Genomic DNA, 25,320 nt, shown 5'->3' on the forward strand with positions numbered 1-25,320 from the left:
GCCTCAGGTGCGCGTCCTGCCTCCTGCCCGCAGGACCTTGGCCTTCATTTCAGTCAGAGTCTCGGGTCTGTCCCAGTTGGCATGTCTTTCTTTCCAAGCAAGATGACAAACCCACATAGAGCCTGGAAGGCTCCCAGCCCCGGCACCCAGAATTCACTCCTGTCTTTCCTCTTAGTGCCCCACCGTCTTGGTTTCTTCGTGCGACATAAGAGAAGCTGAGTCGTTACGGGGTGGCTGCACAGACTGGCAGAGAAGAGACTGCCCGTGGACGTATTGCCATGTTCCTTGTGTAAGCAAGTCTCAGAATTTAATTTTTCAAATACCCATTTACCTCCACTCCCTCCCAGGGGCCCCTCTTCCCACCCTCCAGTGGTACAAGGATGCCGTCCCCATCGGCAAACTCCAGAACCCTCGGTACCGAGTGCTCCCCAGCGGGGGTCTGCGCATCCAGAAGCTGCATCCAGAAGACTCTGGAATCTTCCAGTGCTTTGCCAGTAATGAAGGCGGGGAGATCCAGACAGACACCTACCTGGACGTGACCAGTGAGTACGGCCATGACAAAGCCAGTCCACTAGGACGGGGCCTTGGCTTCCCACACATAGAGCAGTAGCATCCCTGCAGTCCCAAGGAGCACACAGGACCATGTGTCCCCATGGCTGGGGACAGCCTTGTCCCAGGCACACCCCAACCTGCTTGGGTCCCTTAGGAAACTCTGCTGCAGTCCATGGATACCGAGATCCCCGCCGTGACCTCCCCACTCTCCTGTGAGCCCCCATCTTTGCAGCTCTGAGCTGTTAAAAAAAATCCTCTTTCTAGAAGAGAACTAGAAAACAGCCTCCATCTTTCTGGAGACATCATCAAGTGAACAGCTCACACCTAATCTTTTTCTTTTGATCTTTTATTTCATTTTTCACATTCATTCTCTACTTGAATTTTATTGAACAATTGTAGTTCTTTTGTGAGTTTCTTTTGTGATCCCATTAACAGAAATACCTCAGCACTGTCTTTGAAAAGTAAAATAAGTAAGGGCGCCCTTTGTTGTCTGTGGGTTTTCTGTTTAATCTCCATCAGCCGTCCTATTGTTCCCTCTGAAGTGAAGTCGGATTTATGGAATTATACCTTTCACGTTTGCCCTTTTAGAAGAGGAGTGCTGATGCTTTGGGTGTGGGAGGCCCTGGAGGAGGTGGCCTTTGTTTGGCTGGTGGCGTTCCTCAGCCAGAGTGTGGGCAGGGCCAGCCGACTTTCTTAAACACGTAACACTCATTTTGGGAACTTGGGGTCCCTTTCTTGCCTGTTGCTCAGGGGTCGAGTTTGCCCTCTAGTCTGGAGCTTAGAAAACCAGCATCGCTTGAAGCCATAGAAGTTCATTGCTCACACCACACCCGGAGTCCTGATTGACCAGAAGTATTTAAAACCCGGATGCTCCGAGGCTCGGGCTGGCCAGGGATTTTTTTTTTTTTCTGTAAAGTGTTTTAGGCTTTGAGGGCTGTGTGTCTGTCACATCTGCTCAGCCTTGCTGCTGTGGAAGTCATAACACAGAGTGGGAATGGAGGAGAGAGGCTGTGTTCCAATAAAACATTTATAAACATGGGCCGTGGGCTGGATTCCAGCTTGTGCCTTGTCAACCCCTCATGTGAGACAGCCTAGAACCGGAAGGTGAGGTGGCCCAGGTGTTCTCTTCTGTTCACAGGGATCCCAGCCTGGTCACCAGGGCTCTCGGGAGGTCCAGTTGGACATTTTAATCAAATGTCCTTTGTGCTGTCTACTGTGACCATAGTTTTTGCACCATAGGCTTTTGCAAAATGATTTTTTTTTTTTTTTTGGTCAAAAAAAGGTAAAAGGAAAATACAAGAAAAATCACTTTACTCATTCAGCAAAGTTATTGAGGGTCTGGTTAGGCTTTGGGGGCACAGCCACAAGGAAGACAGTGAGACTTCTGCACCCCAGGATGGCGGTGGAGGGTAGAAAGGAGAATAGGGAGGGGGGCTGCTGTGGAGAGCAGATAAGCACTGAGTGGCAGGGAGGGAGCACCTCACTGAGGTGACAGGTGACACACAGAGGCCCGAAGGTAAGAAAGAGCTGTTTGCTGAAAATCTTGGAGCTGTATCTGTCATGGGGTGGGGAGAGAAGAAGCCAAGGTGTGTACAGGTGAGGGAGGCTGGAGGGTGGAGTCTGGGAAGACAGGTGGGGGGGTGGACAGAGGGCAGAGAGGCCCAGCTCCCTGTCGGGTGAGGTCACCCCAGCTTTGGGGGGTAGCTTCAGGCAGGAGCAGAAGCACTGTGTCATCCAGGTAGACCTAGGACTTTGCAGCTCTCACTTGTGGTGGGGAGAAACTATGGGCTTCCAGATATGCTGTGGGGGTGAGACCCGGGGACCGCCCAAGGCTTGTGAGTGTCACCCCCAGGCTGAGAAAGTGCACCCACTGTGCTTTGGTCGCCTGGGCTCCTTCCCACTTCTCCCCGAGGGCCTCACACGAGATTTGGGCACAAGAACCTACACAGGAATGGGGCTGCCAGTGGGACCAGCACCAGAGGAGTGAGTACTCATGGGCCAGCCTGCGCGGGCCTGGCCTCCTGGGGTTCTCACCATCCCAGGCCTCAGGAACAAGCACCTGGGTAGGTCCCAGCACCTGGGGAAGGCAGCCCTCTGTGAGGACCCAGAGACCTCCTTATTTCAGCTTTCAGAACAGCTTCTAGAAAGCATGAGAGTGTTTTCTGATGGAGGGTGTCTTATATTCAAAAATTAGCTTTTTCTTTTATTTGGACAACAAAGGCAGTTTATTGGGCGTTTCCAGGTAAATGCTTCCTGTTAGCATTCGGCTAAGGCTTTGCACTCGCTCGTCTGTTTCTCTTCAGGTTGTAAACAGGTAGGTAATCCCTGGTGTAGTCACCCCAGAAAGCTTTCCGTGTTTTACGGCTCCAGCTGTGGCTGGTCCACAAAGCCCACGTGCTCTCCAGGTGGCCTGAGTCTCTTGGGGACCATGTGCTGACCACTCACTGTGACCTCCTCTCTGCAGATATCGCTCCAGTGTTCACCCAGCGTCCTACAGACACCACAGTGACCGATGGGATGACTGCTGTTCTGACGTGCGCGGTGTCAGGAGCCCCCAAACCCACCATCATGTGGAAGAGAGGCAGGTGTCTTCTGCTTTCAGCAGCAGTGTGGCCTGTGTAGAAAACGCTGTGGCTACGTTTTCTTCTCACTCGGGTTCATCCACTCATCCATTCAGAAGAGATTAAATGACCGTCTATTAAATGTGCCCATCAGACGCCAGATGCCAGGTTGTGGGTATGAGGATCAACAGGACAGGCAGGACCCTGCCTTCTAGAGAAGGAAGCAGACGTTAAAAAGTAGTGATAATTGTCCCAAAGTCACTCTCCTCTACCTAAGCCCTCAGAGAGGGCCCGAGGTCCACTGGACCACCATAAAATATCAATTATTTGATGTGAAGTAAGTCTGCTTTTACTCAGTTTCCCCTCTGTGGAAGGAAGGTCTTCTTTATTATATTCAAAATTAGGACTCACGGTTATGCCTCACACCTGTAATCCTAGCTTCGTGGGAGGCTGAGATCTGGAGGATCACAGTTGGAAGCCAGCCCCGGAAGGGAGCTCGAGAGACCCCATCTCAACCGATGAGGTGCTGGCACGTGCCTGTTGTCCCAGCAAGGGCAGGAAGCTTAAAATAGGAGGATTTCAGTCCAGGCCAGCCTGGGAAAATTAAAAGTGAGACCACCATCTCCAAAATAACCACAGCACAAAGGAGCGGGGGGCATGGCTTGAGTGTAGAGCCCCTACCTAGCAAGCGTGAGGCCCTGAGTTCAAATCCAACTACCACAAAAAAAAAACTCTGTCCTGTTTTTCAAAGATATTTCAGTAAGCATCTCCCAAGTTTGACCTGTGAGCTTGTGTTTTCAGTGTCTGTGAAGAACGATGTGTCACAGGCTGTCATTGTAGTCCTAGAGTCCCTTCTGCAAGTTAGACACACCTGTCACCAAGTGACCAGTGCAGAGCCTGTCCTCACAAGCCTGGGCAAAAGTGTGCGGATTCTCGTAGCTTGGTGACTCGTACTTGGTGGGTTGACCTGGGGACTTCACAAGTCACACTCAGTCCACGGAGCGTGGCTTGGTGGCTTCTCCACACCCAGGCGTTAAGTCAAGTGCTCAGACGAGGGCTGCACAGCAGAGAGAGGGGCTGCTTTATTTCATAGCTTTTTTCTCTTTCCTGATCATGAACGTAAAAGTGGCTTTGTGTACAACATCTTCAAATGCACATGAGCACAACAGAAGCCCCTAAAAAGCAGTCGCCCAAAGCTAACAGTCCCATGCCCAGACCAGAGGTTGCTTAAGCCACTCCCAAATGCTGGACAACCTCTGGGATTGTTTTTGAACACGACATTTTCTCTTGACTCTGATTATTCCCATAAGTTATGTTATTAGCCACCACCCTAACCATGTCTTCCTTCTCTCTCTCTCTCTCTCTTTCTCTCTCTCTCTCTCTCCCCTCCCCGCCCGTCATATTCCTGTCTCTCTTCTGGTCTTCAGGAAATCACATCCTGGCCAGTGGCTCTGTCCGGATTCCCCGGTTCATGCTGCTGGAGTCGGGGGGCCTGCAGATAACCCCCGTCTTCATCCAGGACGCCGGCAGCTACACCTGCTATGCAGCCAACTCGGAGGGCTCCCTGGAGGCGTCAGCGGCACTCACCGTGTGGAGTAAGGGCCACTGCCATCTCTGGGAACCTCCTGCTAGCCACACTTTCTCAGCCCCTGCGCCCAGGGCATGTCACTGTGCCCTTGGACGCCCTCACTTAATCAAAGCAGAGTGATTATTATTACAGCCAATTGATAGAACTCTGCCGAGTAATTAATTTTTCAGTTAAAAGAATAATTAGTGGATATTTTCAAAGATTTAATGGGAGTGTTTTTGAGAGAGAGAAAAGATTGGCTTTTTGAAAGTCAGTCGAGATATTACACCTGACGGACTCAAATAACAAAATCGATGTGTCACTTAATTGCATAAGAATTGTATACGAAAACTGAATCAAGAGTTAAAATCCTGAAGAAAGTGTATTTAGGTTCTGTCGCTGAGATGCAAATTAGATTGTTTTCTAGAACATAAGAATCATAACACCAGGCCACACCGCCATGCCTCAGCCACAAAATAATCTGTCCTCTCCCATACCCAGCCCATGTGACAAAAGCTCATTGTCCCAAAGACAGTGAAAGGCGGTGTTCACAAACGGGTTTCGAGGAGGCCACACGTGAAGAGAAAAACGTGTCCCTAAAGAAAAGTCGTTGAGCACCATTTCTCGTTTGTTCAGCATTTTCTGATTTCTTTTCTAATTTCTGTCACGTAGCTGGTGTCCCCTTCGATAAGTGGCCCTTTTCTAACTTTTTGAGTGTCGTAAACACATCGAGAGTTTGAGACACCAGTCCAGGTTCCCTCAGTGTTGGCGGGGGATCAGGAGGAGGTTTTGCTCACGTGGTGGATCGACCCCTGGGCGCGGTGCAGAGAGAAAGGTGTGCGTGTGAAGTGTGTGCAAAGTGAGGCCGCACTCCCTCGTCACCGCGCACAATTTGGCGGCTCCACGGAGATTCAAAATCATAACCACACCAGACAATGGGCAGACTCCTCGACGGCCCACAGAGGGTTTTCAGGCTACTTGGCCCATGAGCATCACAGTGGCAGGTCCGGCCACTGACAAGGACATTGTTCTTGGTACCCTGTGAGCCAACTGTCACGCTGGGCCCTGTCACTCCCGAGTTCTGGACTCTATGCATGGCTCCCAAGCAGCATCCCCCCCAGAGGTGTGTGTGCAGGGACACATGTCCCCCTGCCATGTGGACCCTGGGGGCCACAGGCATAGGCACAGGGTGATGTGCCCTGTCCCTTACAGCTGCATGGTGTTGTACAAGTCACAGCCCTTCCGATGTCCGTGTCCTTTGTTCAGTGATAATATCACAGCCTTCGAAAGACTGCTGTGAGAATTACATAAGTTAACAAAGGAGAAGCAGGGGTTCTAGACCCCAGGCCCTGGGGTCTCCTGGGACTCCAGGCCAGGTCTGGCCACTCATCCCATATGTCAAATAAGGAGACATGGCGAAGGACAAGGAGAGGAGGGTCATGATGTGACTTGGGCAGCCATGGGAACAGACAGAGTAAGCATTAGCCCATCTCCAGCCATCTTTGGGGTCCAGGCTTGAGCTGTAGGCTTGAGCAGAGGAAGAACCAGGGACAGGAGGAAAGAGGTGTGCACAGTTATTAAGTGGTCCCTGTCACAGGTGTGCCTCATGAGGCATTAGTCCTTGTTTGGGAGAAGGTTCCAGAGAAGTTGTTAGCTCTCTTATCACTGGCTGGGATAAACAAGCCATTGTTGCCTGGAGGGTGGTCTGTCCTGTGGCTCTCTGCTGTCCCTTAGGGGAAGTTTCGGTCCCTTGTCATAAAGATATTATCCATCAGTCCCATCTTTCCCGGGTTCCACAGTGACTACATGGAGACTGCACACACAGTGGTTTAGGGCAGACAGATTCAAAATGGCATCAGGGATGCTACACACTTCTATTTTTAGTTAACTCACGGGCCCCCATAAGGAGTCAGTGCTACTCAGCAAGAGTAGTTTAAGTACCTGTTACAAAAGCACTTTGCAAAGACCAGGTGCTCTGGGAACATTAGACATGGCTAAAACTGGGATTCTTTGGGGGAGAAAAATCTAGGTTTTAGCAAAGTATAGAACCCATGGAGCATTTGCTCATGGCCTTCCCCTCTTGCTTTCCTCGGGAGGGGGTGGACATGCCAAGACAGCGTGGGGTGGAGGTCGATTAACTGCCTTTGCCACAAGGAAAGGCTGCTTTTCAGTTCCCTGACGGGTTCTGAGTGCTTCCATTTACACTATTTTGCCAAGGAGAGAAAATTCAGAGGCTCTGATGTCAGATGACCAATTCATTATCCCCTGAGGGCAAAGACTCGCCAGCTTGTGATTCCATCTGAGCTGTGACTTGTCCCCTTTCAGATCGAACATCCATCGTTCACCCTCCTGAGGACCGAGTGGTGATTAAGGGGACCACGGCCACACTGCGCTGCGGAGCCACTCACGACCCCCGGATTTCTCTCCGGTCAGTTTCCGACACTTCTGATACTTTGGAACTTACTAATATTCTGTGAACTCATGAAGGGAAATTGGGATGAGAAGGAAGAATTGGAGGGGGTTGGATTTTGATTTCTGCCGCAGATCCCTGATTATGGCATTTTACCATCGCGGATCCCATCATCAATCACACGAATCCATTTTTGCACTCCAGCCTTATGTATTATTTACAGTGAGCTAGGTTCCACTTCATGACTTCAATACAGCTTTTCATGATTTTTCTGCCAACGTTAATATACTGTCTGTAAAGCGTGCTGTCAGAGGCTGATACTTAATGAGACAAAAATCCAGAGGGATCGAATTGGATTGGAGCAGTGTTTATACTGGGGCTCTGCAGCGCTCCGGAGGGGTTTTCTCTGCTCTGAGGATGGCTTTGCTGTGCCCTGGGGATGGAGGGAGCTCTGCAGAGAGAGGATCCGTGCACAGAGAGGGAAAGACATGTAAAGAAGGGCACACGGTGACTTGAAGATTCAGTAAAGTGATTCTGACACCTGTCACGGTTGAATTCAGGCTGGAAGGTAACAGAGAAAAAATATGACACTCCAGGGGAGTGCCTGGCTGCAGACAGGTGGCCCTCCGTGATGAGCTTTGTCCCGAAAGGCAGCACATGCAGAAGAGTTTTTAATTCTCCCAGTCTTGGAAATAAATCGAGAGAGATCCAAAGTACTGCCACTCCGGCCTTAGCTCCGGAGGCCTGCGGTTGGCCAAGGGCTCCCAGGGGTGGCATTCTGAGCAGAGGTAGCTGTTGACTCCTGTGTTGTCAGGAGTGCAGAGACTATAAACCCTTGTCTCACTCACCTGAGCAGGTGTTTGGCCAGTCATAAATTTCCACATCACCTGGCCCTCTGGAGGTCTCCAAGGCCAAAAACAAGTTTGGTTAGTTACAGGAACGCTGAACGGTAAACAAAATGAACCAACAGGATCTAGCAGGTTAAGATTACCTGGCAAATCCTGGGGGCTGACCCAGGGATTCATGTCATGCCTGGACAGGAATTCATTCGTTTTAATGACATGGAGTAGGATTTCAAAGAACGAAGAACAAATAAGCCTGCTTTTCTGCCACTCTGAGAACTTGGGAAGAGTCCCCTGGGACCTGGGTGGCTTCCTCCTAGCTTTTCATGAGTGATTAAGTGATTAAGAAGAGCTGGGTGGCCTCCCCCCTTATCTCGAGTTCTCCCCCAGGAACCCCAGGCTATAAAAGACAATCTACCCTTGCCCTGCCTGTGGGTAATTTCAGACGAAGACCTTGGAAATGTTTGTGCTGTGTGGATGGGAAGGCTTTAAAGAGTTGAGTACATTTTGAAAATCTGATCAAATTATTCTAGAAAAAAAACAGCACTTTTAGCTAAAGACTGGACTGGCTCTTAATTGGTTCTATGCTGGAAAAGAAAAATGGGCTAAAATGATCAGAGACAAAGATTAAATGAGGAAGAAATGAAGCTTTAAGGACCATCTTCCAGAATGTAGGGATTTTAACAGAATGTTTATGAGATGTGATACAGTTTTTTCCTTTTTTTCCTTTTTTACAGTACTGAGGTTTGAACTCAGGGCCTCACACTTGCTGGGCAGGCACTCTGACACTTGAGCCATTCCTCCCAGTCCTTTTGCTCTGGTTATTTTGGAAGTAGGGCTCACTTTTTACCCAGGCTGGCCTGGAATTCCAATCCTCCCACTGTCAGCCTCACAAATAGCTAGGATCGCAGGTGTGGGCCACCAGCACGGGCCACTGTGGGGATTTTTACCTGTTGTTACCTGCACTGCAGGCAGTACCCTGGTCCCACAGAGCCCGGTCTCCAAGACACAAGGTCACACAGATTTCCTGTGTCCCTTTGTCATTGTCCTGTTTCAACAACATCAGCGTTCATTTTGCATATTGACAAAGATACATGGTTCCTTTTCTCTTTCATAAAACCACATGCCATAAAACTCACCATTTCAGTGACTTTGAATAGATTCCCTAGGTCACTCGTGACTTGCTTGGAAGAGACAGGGAAGGACCCCGTGAGCCTTTCCTGTCACTTTTGTAACTGAAGACTCTGCTCGGCCTACAGCTATATCTGGAAGAAGGACGGCGTGGTCATCACCCCCGCTGGCAACTCTAGAATTGTGCTGGAGAAGGATGGGTCCCTCCTGATTAGCCAGACGTGGTCAGGTGACATCGGAGACTACACCTGCGAGGTCCTGTCTGAGGGAGGAAACGATTCCAGAACAGTCCGGCTGGAAGTGATGTGAGTTTGGCCATGTCTGGTCCTGGCCCTTTGCTCATTAACTGCACTTAGCTGGCACCTTTCCAAGTGACTGCCACTTAGCACGGACAATGTCCATGTGTTGTCCCCAGTCAGTGGTCTTGAACCAGAGTTTTGGATCCAAGGCCCAAACTCCTGGGACTCCATATGCCAGGTGTGGCCACCCGCCCCTGCTTGCCAAATAAAGAGGCTTGGTGACAGGAAAAGGAGGTTTATACACGGCTGGGGACACACGGTGGGAAGAGGCACAGTGAGCCTCAGCCCATCCTCTGCCATCTTTGGGGTGCAGACATGAGCTGTAGGTTCAAGTAGAGAAAGGACTGGGGGCAGGGGACAAAGGTGTGACAGTGACATAGTCCCAGTCACAGGTACTGTCTGGTTGACCATTGTTTCAACCCAAGGGTTCCCAGGGGTTCTGGAGAAGATGTCATCGCTGTCTTCTCTTGAGGGGAGCCATCAGTTCCCGTGAGGTGACCGCTCCTGCTCCAGGGTGCAGCCTCATCATTGCAGGTCATTGTCCTCATCTGGAGGCGTCTGTCCTGCAAGTCTCCACTGTTCCCTGTGGGAAGTTTCGGTCCCTTGTCATAAAGAGGTCATCAGTCCTGTCCTTTCTGGAATCTAGGCTGATTGCAAAGTGACTGCAAAGAGAACGACTGAGAGCAAAGACAGATGCACAATGGCGTCAGTGATGCCAAGCTTCTCCTGTGTTCAGTTCATGCCTGGGCCCAAGTAAGGGGTCAGCGCTTGCCACAAAGCAGTTTGAGTGCCTCTGGCAGTCTGAGGCTGGCACCCCAGGGCACACAGCCCTGAACATTTCAGGTTTTTTCTTTCTTTTTTTTTTTTAATAACTTCCAGATTAAAGCGCTCCTCCACTCTTGGTGTTACCATCCCTGTGGAGCCTTCTGTCCTGTTTCCCTCAGTGACACATACCGTGGCATTAGGCTGTTTCCAACACCACAGTGAAGTGACAATGAGTTTGTGTGTCTCTCTGATTGCTCATAAGAGCTTCTGATCAGTGAGAAATGTCAAGGTTGGCCCACCAGGCGAGACCAGGGCTGCGACAGCCAACTGGACTTCCAGCTTAAGTTAGTCTCAGCTGCCTTTCGGTCGGTAAATAGACACTCTCCATTAAGTCTTTTGAAATTCTGAAAATAGCAAACAGCTGCCCATTACTTCCCATCCAGGCCTTCCTGGGGGTCCCCAGGCGCAGATGGGGACCATTGATCATCTCTGCGCCTGGTCAATTTCCTCCTCTCCTTCTTCACTCAGGATCAAGAAATTCCACTTCTCTGCCACACACTTATTTGCTTTTTTAAAAAGCAGCCCCTGAGCACAAAGTACAAAAACACAACCTGAAAAGAAAGAATCCAAGCTGCCAGAGCGGCTCCTGCCTGCTCCGTCCCTGGCCCACGGTGGACATGCTGGGCTGTCAGAAAATGGCAATTGTGACAGGTTTTTCTCATGGATTCAGCCCACCTTGATCCAGGAAGGGTTCTGTCCACAGGGCTCATCTTCCAAGACTAGCACTGGACACTTTGAGAACACAGGTCTCCTTTGTCTATGGTTCCCCAACCCCGCTAAATGGATTAAGAAGGAAAACAACACTTGCCAAGGGCCTCGCCTGGCCTTGTCTGTGTTACACAGATAAGCAAGCAAACCCACATCTCTCTCTACCCCTGCGTGTGACCAGCCCTGCTGTACCTTCAGGAAGCAAGGCATTCCCGTCCCACCTCCCGTCTGCCCCTCCCCAAGATGACCCCCTGTTCTCTTTAGATATTTGTCACCTGTTAACAGCAAAGGCCACCCTCATTAGTCCTGAAACAACCAGAGCCCCGTGGAACGGAGGAACAGCCCTAAAGGGTCGTTGGCTTTGGGAGCCAGGCTCTCTCCCACTTACCGTGGGCTTTTTCTGCATCTTCCACCCCCAGCCTCCATTCCGGTGCCTCAGCTTCCTGCTGCCTCCACAGCATGGCCCCTGTCTTCTGCTGGCCTCGCCTGGAGGGCGTTGCACCCTTCAGCATTCAGCCACAGGGTGACTTCTTGCCATTGTACCCAGGGTGCCTCCCACAGTTCTGCCTGGCCCCTGGCTAAACCTGACTTGTAGCCCTTAGGGGGAGGGTGGACGGTCCTGTCTTCTCCGTTCCTTCCCCTCTGATGCCTCAGTGGCCCGCTTGTGCGATCTGGGTGCCTGGCACAGTGTTTGGTACACAAGAGGCGTCAACGAGCACACTGTGGCTGGCTGGTTGGTTGATCGCTCCAATGAAGTGATGACTGTGTGTGTGTTTCCCGCCATTGCCGGCCTCCTGACTCCCCCAACTTCTCACGTGCCCTGGCTCCCCCTGCCCAGCTCTGCCATCTTTCTTCCACCTGTCCAGGTTTCAGGGCTGGGATTTTTTTTTTTCTTTTTCATTTTGATGACGTTGGAGGACACAGTGAATTCCTACAATCCCCTGTGCTCCTGGCATTTTGTAAACGACTACCTTTGAGAACTCTCTCTTAGATCATCCACCGTGGGTGTCACATTCACGGCGAGTCTCCCGGCCACAGCCAAATCCTATTCTTACTTACAGTATGCTCTTTTCATTCTGCAGTTTTTATGCTCTGATTTGCATATCTGCCCTGCGATTTGCTTATTTGATTTGCTCTAAGTGAAACACATTTGTCAGAACCGTTGCTGTGCGTGTGAAATAAAGGCTTTCTGCGCTGATAAAACACTTCCACTCTAAACTGAGAAATACTTGCAGATTTGTGATTCAAAGCAACATTGGCGGCCCTGGTCTCAGAACTGATTTGGGAGACCATCGGTCCCTGTGACTTGTCGGTGACATAAACGCTACCCATCCCCAGGTCTGAATGAATCGGGAGTTAAATATCATTATGATCCAAATGGAAGTTGAGGCTGTCCGACCTCAGTGGCGACAGGAGCAACGATAATGACATCCCTCATCGCAGGGTCAGTCATGCTTCTCAGAGGACTTTTCAAACTGAGCCCTGTGACATTTCCATGACTTACTCAGAGGGCAACAAAAATGCGAATAAATAAAGAAATAATAAATGCAGCAGAAACAAAAAAGAAATGGTATATCTCACATTGCAGAAGGGACCAGAGGTACTCATGGCCAACAGAGTCCTCAAAACCCCAGAAGCCTGTTTCCCCTTTCCTCCCTACTTCAGTTAAGGGCCACTTAGTTAATGTGGAAATTAGGGGCAGGGAAGGAAGCTTTCACTAGCAGACGGGGTGGCGTGGCCTTGGGCTTGTTTGTGTGCACACAGCTCTGTTTCTGGGTAAGCCTGGTTGCAGGGAGTACAGCTCTGTGCCCATGATGGCCGTGCCAGGGCTGTTGGTCATAGTGGTCCATATGTGTGTGTGTGGCGGGGGTGGGGGACCCTCCCTGCTCACCTCACTGACCATGGGGCTTCCGGCAGGCTGCCTCACCTGTTGCTGAGTTTGTCACTTGTCTGCAGAGGACTGTGGTAAGGGCTGAAGGAACCAGTGCTTGTACTGTCCTGCAGAGAGCCTAGCTGAAGAAGGCTACTCAAGAAATTGTCGTGCACGCCTGTGATCCCAGCTACTTGGGGTGATGACAGGAGGATCAAAGTTCTTTGCCCAACCTGGAGAAAGTGAGGGAGACCCTATCTCAAAAACAAGCCAGGTGTGGTGGAACACGCTTGTAAGAGCAAAAGTTAGTGTGAGACTTGATCTGAGAAAACAAATTAAAAACAAAAGGGCTAGGAGTGTGGTTCAAGTGACAGAGTGTCTGCCAAGCAAGGGCCAGGCTCTGAGGTCAGTCCCCAGTGTCATAGCTCCTGCTGTTTCCTCTCCACCTAGAAAGAGGGCCACTGCTACCAGAGTCACAGGTGCCATAGCCTTGGGGCTGGGCGATCCCATCCCCAGGGTCCCACATAAGTTTTTGACCACTTCTTGTGACCATCGGACTCACAGGGAATGACTCCTGCTGCTGCTGAGCGCCAAGGCATACAGTGGGTGCCCAATAACTATCTTAGGAAGCCTCACTCCACTTACTAAGTTAAAACAGGAGGTCTGTTTTGCATCACCGAGGACAACTAATTTATGTGGGCTCTGCCTTAACCCCCGCTTTTAGAGAGAAGGGGCTTCTAAAATTCCAGATGGTTCCGTGACCCGGTGAGGTCACCATCATTGCTAAACCTCACACCCTTGCAATCATCCTTTCTGTCTGGTTTGCTGGTGCCACCCAGCAGGAGCTGGCCATCGAGCACACCAGGCTCCCCAAGCTTTATGGATTGAGTAAGTGTGTTGAATCATGTAAAGGCCCGATTAGCCATGCCTGTCTTCCCTGAAATCAGAGACTCACTCTTAAGAGCCGGCAGATCAGAGAAAACCTAGTTTCCAGAGCAGGGACTGGAAGACTCAGACTCTGAGGAAGAGGGAGAGGCTTTTTTTTTTAAACAAAACTACTTCTGACAAAGACATAATAGGGAGCGAACAATTTAATACCATCGTCCAGAGTTATCAGGCCCTGTCACCTTACTCCTCTGCGCAAAGCCACAGAAGATGGGTTTGACCAAGTCACCATTTCTGCATCAGAGGGGTAATGGCTTCCAGAAGGAAGGACACTGACCTGACCCTCTGATACCCAGGCAGTTCCAGCTCAGCCACAATTGCAACAATTGCTTGCTTGTCCTTTGCAAAAAAAAGGAAAAAATACTCTTTCTCTCAAGGACCTGGCTTAGTCCCCTTGCCATACCGCCCTGGGCTTGTTAGTTTCTGATATTACGGTGGTGGAACTGGTTCAGTGTGATCCCCCCACACCCACGCTCCCTCTGCAGTACCCAGCCACTCTTCTGTCCTCTGCCATGTGTCACCCGTTGGGTGTCACTGTCTATGAGTCACCACAGATCATTTATCTCCCTTCAAAGTTGGCAGAGAGAGAAACCCCGGATGCGATCTTCTCCTGTTACACAAGATTTCCTGAAATGGGCTCAGAATATATTACACCATCATTTACCTGTGATTGACAGGCTGACCAAGGGATTCACAGAACTTAATCTCCAAGATCCCAGAATTTATTTAAAGGAATAGTGCATGTCACCAGCATGTAGTTAAAAAAAAAAAATCTCTTTGCATGACAAATCAGGTGTTCTTGGACACCAGGGAAACTACAGAGATGCCGTCCACATGGGATTGGAGCTGAAACCAGGGGAAAAGTATCCCCTTCCAGCCCCGTGTTCTATGAGCGTGAAAACCACATCTTGCATTGGGTCTGAGCCACAGGCCGGTACTTCTCCATGGAACAGGGCCAGGAACGTCCTCAGGTACTGCTGTGCTGCTAGGTCCCAGTTGCTACACTAAATATCTGAGACCCCTTTGCTTTTCATGTTGCTAAGTCTTTTTAAATTTTTAATCTTTTAAAAATAAATCTTTTCTTGAAGCAGTCACAGTGGTGCATGCCTGTGATCCCAGCACTCGGGAGGCTGAGGCAGGACGATGGACAGTTTGAGGCCAGCCTGGGCCACAGAGTGAGACCCTTCCTCAAAACATCTTCTTAAAAAGAATCTTTTGCAATCCGCAGTCTCGGGTTCTTGGCTGTCATTACTTCTGCTCAGGTGGCTTCTAGCAGAGCCCGCTTTGTTCTCGCCCATCGCTTTGAGCTGCTGGGAGGCAGGAAGGAGAAGCCACGCTGGCTACAATCACATGGCTGAAGAGGGAGGAAGGTCCCAGGCAGGGACAGAGGGACAGAGAGACAGGCATGAGGATGCTCCAAGGTCTCTGGACGTCACCCAGATGCAGAAATACTGAGCTCGAGACCTCTGGATGAAAGCGTGACTGGGCCACCGTGTGACACAGGTCATTTCCAGGAGAGCCTTCCACTGAAAGGAAGAAGGACGTGCAAATAAAGTTTCTTGTTTTTATGAGAAACCGATTCATGACTCACTGTCAACTCCTTAGAAATGTGCACTTGGAGCCATTTCCTCGTCTTGTCACAGAATGCCACATGTGAGATTGCACTGGGGGCTGGGCTGCCTGTACACCCATCTGCACATGGGAACCCACTTGGAGTATGAGCCGTGTCCAACAGAACTTGGCCGGAAACACCGCTGGTCCTCTGGGTTCATATGTGTCATGTCACAGAAGCTTCCATTTTCGGGAGCATGTCACACTGGGATTCTGACACTCCTTTCCTGGGACTGGCACAGTCCCCACACCTCAGGCAGCAGCTCCAGGCCTTCCAGACTACCCGCTTGTCCAACCAGCTGGTTGAAACATGGGGCTTCCCACTGTAGCCCCAGGTTCAGAGTGACCACACAGACCTCAGGAAAGTCCTTATGTTATGATGGCACTTTTCATACAAAGGAGAAAAATCAGGACCCAATGAAGAGATGAATAAGACATGATCTGGGGAGGGAGGTCCCACCTGAAGCTCCTGTGTCCCCATGCAGACTTGACATCTCACCCTCCTGAGGACAGCCAGAGCAATGTCACCCTCCTGTTGTCTCCAACCAGGAACACTCAATGGAGCTCTGTGCCTAGTGTTTCCGCGGAGTTTTCCTATTAATGGAATCAGGGACTGAACTCAGTTTCCCTCCCTCCGTGGCTGGAGTCAGAGGTTGGATGGATTCTGCTGACTGAAATCCCAGGGCTGGCCTTTCTATCCTGGTCCCCCACCCCGGCCGAGTCAGCTTATAAACTGACACTTGGGTATAGCACACAGTTTCGTTTTGGATTGTTTTCAGGTGGGACTGTTTCAACAATTTTGGTTTGGTTTCTGACCAAACCAACTCAGACTTGGAGGAAAAAAGGAAATCAGGCTGCAGGAGAACCTGGCGTTTCCTCCTAGTTCAGCTTTATTGGAAATTGAACGGAGGTTTGGTTCTCATCGGAGAGCTCAGATAAAAACAGCTGCGCTTTCTCTGATTTAAAACTTAATTCGCAGTAATGAGACGAGGCAGCACTTGGGCTGCGGTGTAGACGTGCGCGTGTCGCTCAGCCTCCGGGAAATATTCCTTTGCTTATCAACGCGCGCATGGGTTAGCGAGAGCTCTGCTCCTCGGGAGCTTTAAATTTCAGAGCGTGAGTTCATACCTAAAAGAAAAATGGAAGTGTAACTTGACCTTTACTCTGACCTGTGTGGTTCCAAAGTAACTGACCTCCAAGGGAGGTGACTCAGGCCACTAGGCACCCCTGTCCCCTGCGCCACATGGGAGGGGCAGCCACCCCGCTGTCCACAGAGCGGGCCCTGCGCCCAGCCCCAGGCCATGCACGTTAAACAGGCTTGGGACTTGCAGCTTGCAGGCCTGTCGCTGGTTTGAGAGCAGTAAACCCCAGGAAAACTTTTCTTTTTAATTGCTACCTTCTTTTTGGAATTGATCTGCTTTAATTGCCTTTCCATTTTATAGCCTCGCTGATGCGTTACTGTTTCCACAGGATTTTAGTGTTTTCACCACATCTCCTTTTAAGAACCTCCCCCAAACCGCCATTATCCTGCAGATGACAGAATGACAGTTTGAGCTCGTGCTGTCAATAAGTGAGCCGGCTCTGTCTGTCTTTCTGTCTTGCAACTCCAAATGCTAGATCCCTTCCACCATGAATTCTCCTGTTCATGCAGTTTGCCGCATGTCTGTCGCCAGCCACCAGCTGTAAAGACAAATGGCTGATGACGTTTTGTCAATTAAATAATACACTGTGCAAAAATTTGCACACACAACACCCCATTTAAGTCACAATGTCATTACTTGTTTCGGCCCCCCCAGGGATTAATCAACTCATGTTGAGAAGACAAACTGACGGGGTGAGTGGTGGGGTTGGGCTTGGTCTCTCTTGGGGTAAGAAAGGACAGCTATTAGTGTTTTGGTTCAGGTGTGTTTTGTCACACTCCAGGACTGTCCAGCGTGATGCCAGGCTGCGTGCCACTCTGACGTCATTTTCATCTTCTTCCTTTTCTTGCCTTCCCTCAAGTGAGCTGCCTCACCCACCTCAAAACCTCCTGGCCAGTCTGAGTCCCTCACACAGCCACGCGGTGACACTTTCCTGGGTACGGCCCTTCAATGGAAACAGCCCTGTCCTCCGTTACATCGTGGAGCTGTCCGAAAACAGTAAGTACTGACGCCGTGAGACTTCTTAACCTTAACCTGACTGCTGTGCCACCAGGGAAACCAACCGTGCACCTCAGGCGTCTGGGGGAGGTCCCAAAGCCACATTGTCTTTTCATGTCCCATGGTCCTAAGGTCACACCTTGGCTGCACTGACTCTGGTCTTGGGCACGGTTTGGAGCATGGTGCTGGAGCCGGGTGGCCCTGACCACTGACCCAGCCTCATCCTCAGAGGGGGCCACGTGGGGACAGGCTGCACGCCAACAGCGCCAACCAGAGAGGGAGGGTGGGCATTCTTTATTAAAATCACCTTTGAGAAGACGAGGTTTTCCTGAGGATGTCACAGCCGTGCAGCCTGTGACAATGATGTGTGTGGAGCGGAGTGACAGGAGCAGAGCTCTTGTCAGCAGAAGGCTGACAGACAGCCCCCATCCAGACAGCCCTCTTGGGCATCCGTCTCGTTGAGACAGAGAACCGTGTCCTGTTCGCCTCTGTGTCCCTGGTCCCCAGCATGTAGCGGCTACTCCACAGAAAAGCTAACAGAAATCTCTCTGCTAGAGTCCATGGTGGACTCAGAAAGGCAGTCCTGAGTCATCTGGCAAAAGGCAAGGGTCCCTCCACCTTTGTTCCAAAAAGGTACTGTTTCAAAGTGCCACACCTGCCGTTTGCCCAGCTGATGGCACAGCTGATTCTTACAGTCAGACCTCTCGCCAAAATCAGACGCAGGTTTACTGTGATGTCACCCATCCCTCCCTCCATGTGACTGGATGTCTTGTCTGTACCAAGTGCTCTGCTGGGTGCTGGGGTGCAGACACGAAGTTACCGTGAACCACTAATAGCAAAGAGATAGCCAGTCACATCAGGATCCGTGTGTCACTTTTGTTTTGGCCGTGCTGGGGACTGAGTCCAGATCCCTGTGCGTGCTAGCCAGGTGCTCTGCCTCACAGCCACACCCCCAACCCCTGTACTTTTTGACCTGTGGCAGCCACCAGAGTGCCTGACACATACTGGGTACCTCTGGAGGAGTTTAATTGCTTCATTTCACTGACAAAGTGACAAAGGACATCATCGGTCCCTCACTAGCTTGTGACACTCTGGCTGGACCTGTCTTGGGTCAGCCCGCCAGGAGATGCTGGTGAGAGCCACCAGCTGCTTTGCCTTCAGAGTGCTAGGGAAGGTTTCATGCATGAAGAGTCAAGAGCAGACAGATGCTGTCCTCTTGTCTGTCCATCTGTCTGTGACCCGGGCTAAGCCGTGGGTGCTGCCAGCCACTGGGTTGTGTGCCCTCCTGCCGTGGCGCCATCATCTGTGCCCATGATGGGATTGTACATTTATAAGGAACAAGTGCCCTTTAAGAAGCAGCTGACACGCAGCGAGAACGGCTCAAGTGCACAGAGACGGGATGGTGCCCGGCTCCGCTCAGCACTGCGCAAGTGGACGGCGCTGAACACCCCATCCCTGGGCGGGCGGAGTGGCTCAAGTGGTAGAGCGTCTGCCTAGCAAGTGTGGGGCCCTGAGTTCAAGCCCCAGTGCTGCCAAAAACAAAACCCATCCAGCAGTCCTCTCCAACTACCCTGGCCAGCCTCGCGGCCAACTCTCCCAGCAGGCCAAGGGGACTTCTTTTCTGCAAACCATTAATCCTGCAGGGACCAAGTGGACAAGGCTTTGTGGTGGCCATGGCAGGTGCTTTGTAACAAAGTTCCAGTCCCCACAAATGCTCCTCTGTGAAGCAGGATTCTGGAGATGTGCCTGGGTTTCTGCCCTTGTTCTTGACCAGTGTTGAAATGTGTGGCTCACTGCCTGAGAAGCTGGCTGGTCGCTCATCCCATGCGCCTCTTGTCAGCTGGGGACACAGAGCGGGTAGAAGCACCCTAGAGCTGGCTGAAGAGGGGGACTGAGGTGCACAGAGTCAGACCACGGCCAGATGAGGGACGCTGGAGTCCCTCTGTGGACACGGCACAGGGACTCGGGATGGCTTTAGCCAGGACCCTACAAGCAGCACAGGCTTCTGTACAAAAATTGAGAGCATTTGCCCTGCTCTTCAAAGTGCCGATCCGTGCGCCCAAGAGGGACCTTTCTTAGAGATTACGGTGACCAAAGGGAGGACCGGCAGGGAGGTTATGTAAGAATTCAAAGTAGACAAAGAAACAGATGGCAGGGTGTCACCTGGCACCCACCAGGGTTTTCTGATCTCACAGGACCTGTGTTTCGTTGCAACTCAGCGAAGAGTGGAAAACTCAGTAGTGCAAGTAATTCTTGTCACAGAAATGCAATGGATATTTTCTTCTGGAGACCTCGGGTGTGGCTCAAGCTGTGGCCCTAAGTTCAAACCCCAGCACCACCAAAAAAAAAAGTAACTGGTTGTTGCTGTGTGGATTTTGACCCTTTTGAATCTGCTTGCCAGTGCGTTGTAGCACCATCCACACAGGTGCTGGATTTTTCCGGGCTGCGGCTCCCTCACAAGGTAGCGCTGAGTTAAAGTGGTGATGCGTGGTCATTTTGTGTTCAACGAGAGCTCCGATTTTCCTCTTTGTGACTTTGTCCTTGGATGTGGATGAATGGGTACCGCGCGATGTATTAGAAATGCAAGCAACTCGTGTGACAGAACCGCCGCTGTCAGTTTCCGTGGTCACCGTGGCATTTGGGAGAGTCCGTCCTGGCCCCTGCGTTTTCCCTGGCCTGGACTGGGGCGTTCCTTGCTGAATTAGGGCAGAGGTGGTCATTTACCAGCTAGTAAGAAAAAGGAAGTCTTTTTTAAACAGTGCCAGCTACCTGGTGTCTCCTGGTACGTGCTCTAAGTTAGCAAGCACAGGATGTCCCGTGCTTCCTGGTTCTGCCACCTTCTTAGTAGATTGTAAGTTTTCATGGTTGTGATTTTGTATTAGACCTTATAATATTTAAATTTAATTACAATATAAAATAACTTTCTGCTTTTTACTATTAAAGTCATGGACAATCATTAATACAAATTTGCAAATTGTTTAAAGCAGAAAGAATAAAAGTAATCACTGTGGTCGCTCGTATTCAACAGCCTCTGCTCCACCCTCCTCCTTGCCTCCCTCCCTCTCCCCTTGGACTTGGCTCTGTCATTTAGTCCCTCTGCCCTCTGTCTTCCATCCTCCGTCCACCTGTCTCTTCTGTCTCAGAGGAGTGGGCTCTGCTAATTCCTCACCCTCCTGACCCCTCCTCATCCATGGACCCCAGCCTCATTGTTCTAAGGGACGTCCTCCCACCTGGCTTTCTTGTCATTTGGTGCTCTTGTCCCTCCCTCCACTCAGAACTCTGTCCCCATGACTTGGCTGTGTCTCCTCTTCATCCTCACCTCCTATCTGCTCATTTCTCTCACCCTTTTCTCTGACATGTCTGAAGACTGTTTTCTCTGCTGCCCCTCACACGTTGGAGTCCCCTGGTCCGTCTTGCTTAGGGCGTGGTCTTCTCACTGCAGCTGCTGCCCCGTGAGCTTGGGTATCTGTGCTCTTCACCCTTCATATGCTGCAAGTCCCTCAGATGTGTTTGCGACTAAGACCTCACCCCAGCCGATGTCTCCCAGACACCGACCCCCCAGCTGCCCTCCAGGATGTCAAAGTCAAGCTGTTGCTGGGCGCCGGTGCTCACTCCTGTAATCCCAGCGACTCAGGAGGCAGAAATCAGGAGGCTCGCAGTTCAAAGCCAGCCCAGGCAAATAGTTCTCAAGAACCTATCTTGAAAAAACCTATCACAAAAATGGGCTGGTGGAGTGGCTCAAAGTGAATTCAAGCCCCAGTACCGCAAAAAAAGAAAAAAGTCAAGCTGTCTACAGTAGAATTTGTCATTGTCCCCCGCCAAGAGTTGTTCTCCTCTAAGTTGGAAACATAAAGTCATTCTTGACTCCACCAATCCCCACACCGAAAGTGTATTTCTGCTGGTACTAAGGTTTGAACACGGCCCTGCACTCGATTGGCAGGCGCTCTTCCACTGAAGCCGTGCCCCATCGTTGGTTGTTTGCTTTAGTTATTTTTGAGGTAGGGTCTTATGTTTTTGCCTGAGGCTGACCTCAGACATCAGTCCTCTGCCTCCTGCATAGCTGAGATCACAGGCACCCACCACCATGCCAGGCTTATTGATTAAGATGGGGTCTTGTGGGGGGCTGGTGGAGTGGCTCAAGTGGTAAGACCATCTCTGCTTTGTAAGCTTGAGACCCTGAGTTCAAATCCCAGTGCACCCCCACCATAAAGCTAGGGTCTTGCTAAATTTTTGCCCAGCCTGACCATCTACCTCCTCATCTTTGCCTCTGGGGTAGCTGGGATTACAGGTGTGAGCCACTACACCCAGCTTGCTCATAAACTTCTATCTAATCCACAGCAACTGAGGCAGGCTGCCACCCCATGGGTGTGTCCCTCTCAAGGCCATCCTCCCTTGGGCCCCGTGAAGTATAAGCCTGGCCGGGAGAATTCTCCCTCCTTACAGTACTTCAGAGCCAGGACCGAACAACCTCCACCGGGCTCTGTCCAGTAAAACCCGCACTCCGCCTTCCTCACATTGGCGCCCTACTTCTGTCACAGCCCTGCCACCAGCCCTGTCTGTCCTGCACAGAACTCCTATTTGCTTGAAGAATAGACGGTGGGCAGCTGTCAGGGTAGCTATCCCCACTCGCCGTCTGACCACACCCTGCCTGTCCAGACCCACTTCCTGCTCCCCGTTCCCCTGTGGGATCACCCTGGTGGGGAGGCGCTGTCACACAGCCAATCTAGATCCCTTCTGTGCCTAAGAGCACGGCAGGAGGCACAGTCCCCATCCCCTCCTCCAGGGGAAAGCGTCCTGGGGGAGCACGAGTGAAGAAGCACCCAGAGAGAACTGCGGTTCTGAGCCAGGTCTTCGATGTTTGAGTCTCAGCTTTCCAAGCGGGTTGATTTTGTGCACTTTGCTGTGATCTGCCCTTTACTTTCTCCATTTACCATTTTCTGTCTTGGCTTAGGATTGTTTGGTTTTCAGTTTTCTCTGTCATTTGTGACATGTAGTTTTTCAATTGGCTTTTTACCTGTAATTTTGTGCATACCTTTCCGGCATGGGGAAGGGTTTGATTCTTACAGAGTAAGTCTTTGGCATCTCACTTCGTGTTTTTTCATTGTTTTTGTGTCTGACTGTCTCACCACTATGGAGCATAGACTAGCGTCATCGCAGATTTCACCTTGCTTTTTTATCCGTTGAACCCTAATTCATCTGGAATTTTGGCATACTGAGCCATTCTTTCTTCTAAATGACCAATTTTACCAGCAGGTTTGATTGAATGATCCATTTTTTTAATGTCATTTGCTTTTTCATTGATCTGTTTATAAAAGAAAACATCTGGTTTATTTGGACTTATTGATTCATCATTTTGGAGGGGGCTTCCTGGTTTTACGGTATCTTAATTGATTTCGCTCCAAAATATGTCTTAATAAGTGATAAAGCAATTCCCCTCACCTTTTCAGAATTTCTTACTTCTCAACACTGCTCTTCTGGGGGGAAACATGGAATTTGTTTGTGAAAGTTGCAAAACTCGCCCCATTGGGTTTTTAATGGAGTCCAGCATGGGATGAGTTTTATGAGAGCTGAGTACCTGGTAAATCTGTCCTTCCGTCAGGAGGTCCCGTTCACCCCTGCTGCTCACCTCTCTCTTTTCTAACGTGCTTAGTGAACCTCGCAGGCGCAAACCTTGCTCTTCAGTCTTTCGTAAGCAGGACATTTTCTCCATTTTGACTTCTGCCTGGTGGCTGGAACACTGGCCTTCAGCCATCTGAACTCCATCAACTAATCTCAGAGTCTTGGTTTTCAAGGTCAACAACTGTCTCTTCTTAAAAATATTCATTGTTTCCTTTTTGGTTTTCCCATCTTATTGGGGAATCAGAATGATATCAGTTGTTTTGCTTTGGGGGTGAGACTAGGGTTTCAAATCAGGGCCTCATGTTTGCAAAGCAGAATAATCTTAAATAATTATTTGCACGATAGTCTCTCTCTTGTTGCTTTTTTCCCCCTGATCTCAAAGCAGTGTCTCTAGGATTTTACTGTTTCCTACGATATTGATTGTGTTTGTCATTGATTGAGGGGCAATGTGCACAGAAAAAAACCAGAGAGCTTCGGTTTTGACAAATACACAGACCCATGTTGTCCCCACGAGGAACAAGATGCAAACCATTCCAGCCTTCCAGAACGCTCCCCGTGTCCCTTGCACTCACTCCACGTCCTTCAGAGGCCATCACTCTCTGATTTGCATCACCAAAGTTAGTTTTGTCTGGTTTTGAACTTCAAATAATAAGACATGAACTTGGAAGAACAATTTCTTAGCACAAAATACATTCCTCCCATTCTTAATTGTTAGGATTTAAAAATTGTGTTAAGGAAACATCTTACTTCTAAGCAAATTATTCTCTTTTGGGGGCACTACCGGAGTTTGAACTCAGGACTCTGTGCTTGCTAGGCAGGCGCTCTACCATGGCCCCAGTCCTTCTCGCTTTAGTTATTCCTCACATAGGGTTTTGCTTTTATGCCCAGACGGGCCAGGACAACAATATTCCTATTTGCTCTTCCCATGTAGCTGGGACTCAAGAGTCCCAGCCTCAGACTTGAAGCCAACGTGCTTTCCTTAACTGAGAAAGAAGCAGTTAATACCAGATTTCTACAGCCACCCAAGGGAGGAAGGTTCTCAACTCTTCCACGTCACCCCTGTGGCTGCACACAGCTGCATGGCAGGTGCCATGCAGAGAATTCTCCAGGAGAGCGCTCTCGTGCTCTCTCTCTCTCTCTCTCTCTCTCTCTCTCTCTCCCCACACACAAGCACACACCATATAAACTTGTTTTTTGGTGGTACTGGGCTTTGAACTCAGGACCTTGCACTTGCTAGGCAGACGCTCTACCACTTGAGCCTCTCCACCAGCCCTTTTTTGTGATGGGTGTTTTCAAGATAGGGTCTCTGAACTATTTTCCTGGGCTGGCCTCGAACCTCGATCCTCCTGACCTCTGCCTCCTGAGTAGCTGGGGTTACAGGCGTAGGCATTCTTTAATAGGAAACTAGAGCCATCTGTCTCTTTGCCTTTGTTTCCCTCTCCATGGCCTTGAGGCATAGAGCCCAGCAACCTGGCAAAGCTGCGAGTCTGTAGTCCCTGCAGCATACGGCTGTTGAGGAGGCAGAGAACACCCAGGAAATTAAAGAACAAGTCGGGATGGCCTTGTTAGCACAGGAACAGGAGAAGCGGCCGAGAATGGGGCACTAGGAGGAGGGGCCGTCGCTGTGGGCAGGCTGGGGTCACAGAGCTGTCCTTGGAGGTGGGCCAGGGACAATGCGGGAATGGGCGGAGCCTGGATGTGTTCTCCTGGGGGACCCACACGCAGGCGCCACGGCTGGTCCATTTGCAGGAGCAGAGTGGCGGTTGCCCAGGAGAGGCTGCAGGCCAGCCTGAAGTGATCTGCTTAAATAAAACCCATTTTCTAAGCCAAAGTGTTTTTCCAGACAGAATATCCCTGCTGGCTGCGGCTAGAGCCGTGTTAGGGCTTAAAGGTGACTTTCTTGACTGTCTCCAGCACGATAGGCCATCACTGGCCATCGACCCACGCTGAGCCTGAGCGGGGAGGCCCGTGAGGAACGCGGAGGGCCCGGAGGAGGCCAGGCCACAGTCACAGAGCCATCAAGCAAAGGAATGTGTGCGTAAACACAAGTTTCAAGGCGACCCTGGCAGTGGCGAACGGAAAGCTGTGTGGGCTCAAAGCTGGGGCTGCCGAGCGCTGTGCGGGCTGATGGTGTCCCCAGGAGGAGGCCAGAGTTGGCTGGGGACCGCAGGCCCGGAGCGTGGGTCTGGGCAGAGCTTCGGGTAGCATGGCATTTGGGGTCCAGTACAACGTCCCAGGGCAG

General features: G+C 50.6%; 1 protein-coding gene across 2 annotated transcripts in view; it reads left to right on the forward strand.

Annotated features, from left to right (window-relative positions):
* Nucleotides 1-25,320, forward strand: part of Sdk1 (sidekick cell adhesion molecule 1) — a 744,195-nt gene that overhangs the window by 548,309 nt on the left and 170,566 nt on the right. For both annotated transcript variants that reach the window (XM_074075462.1, XM_074075461.1), the window contains 6 exons: nt 348-542; nt 3,017-3,133; nt 4,541-4,708; nt 7,006-7,108; nt 9,192-9,368; nt 17,323-17,459. In XM_074075462.1, coding sequence (XP_073931563.1) covers nt 348-542; nt 3,017-3,133; nt 4,541-4,708; nt 7,006-7,108; nt 9,192-9,368; nt 17,323-17,459 — 897 coding nt within the window. The remainder of the gene's footprint in view (nt 1-347; nt 543-3,016; nt 3,134-4,540; nt 4,709-7,005; nt 7,109-9,191; nt 9,369-17,322; nt 17,460-25,320) is intronic.

This window comes from Castor canadensis, chromosome 6 (genome assembly GCF_047511655.1).
Source record: "Castor canadensis chromosome 6, mCasCan1.hap1v2, whole genome shotgun sequence".
Classification (NCBI taxonomy): Eukaryota; Metazoa; Chordata; class Mammalia; order Rodentia; family Castoridae; genus Castor; species Castor canadensis.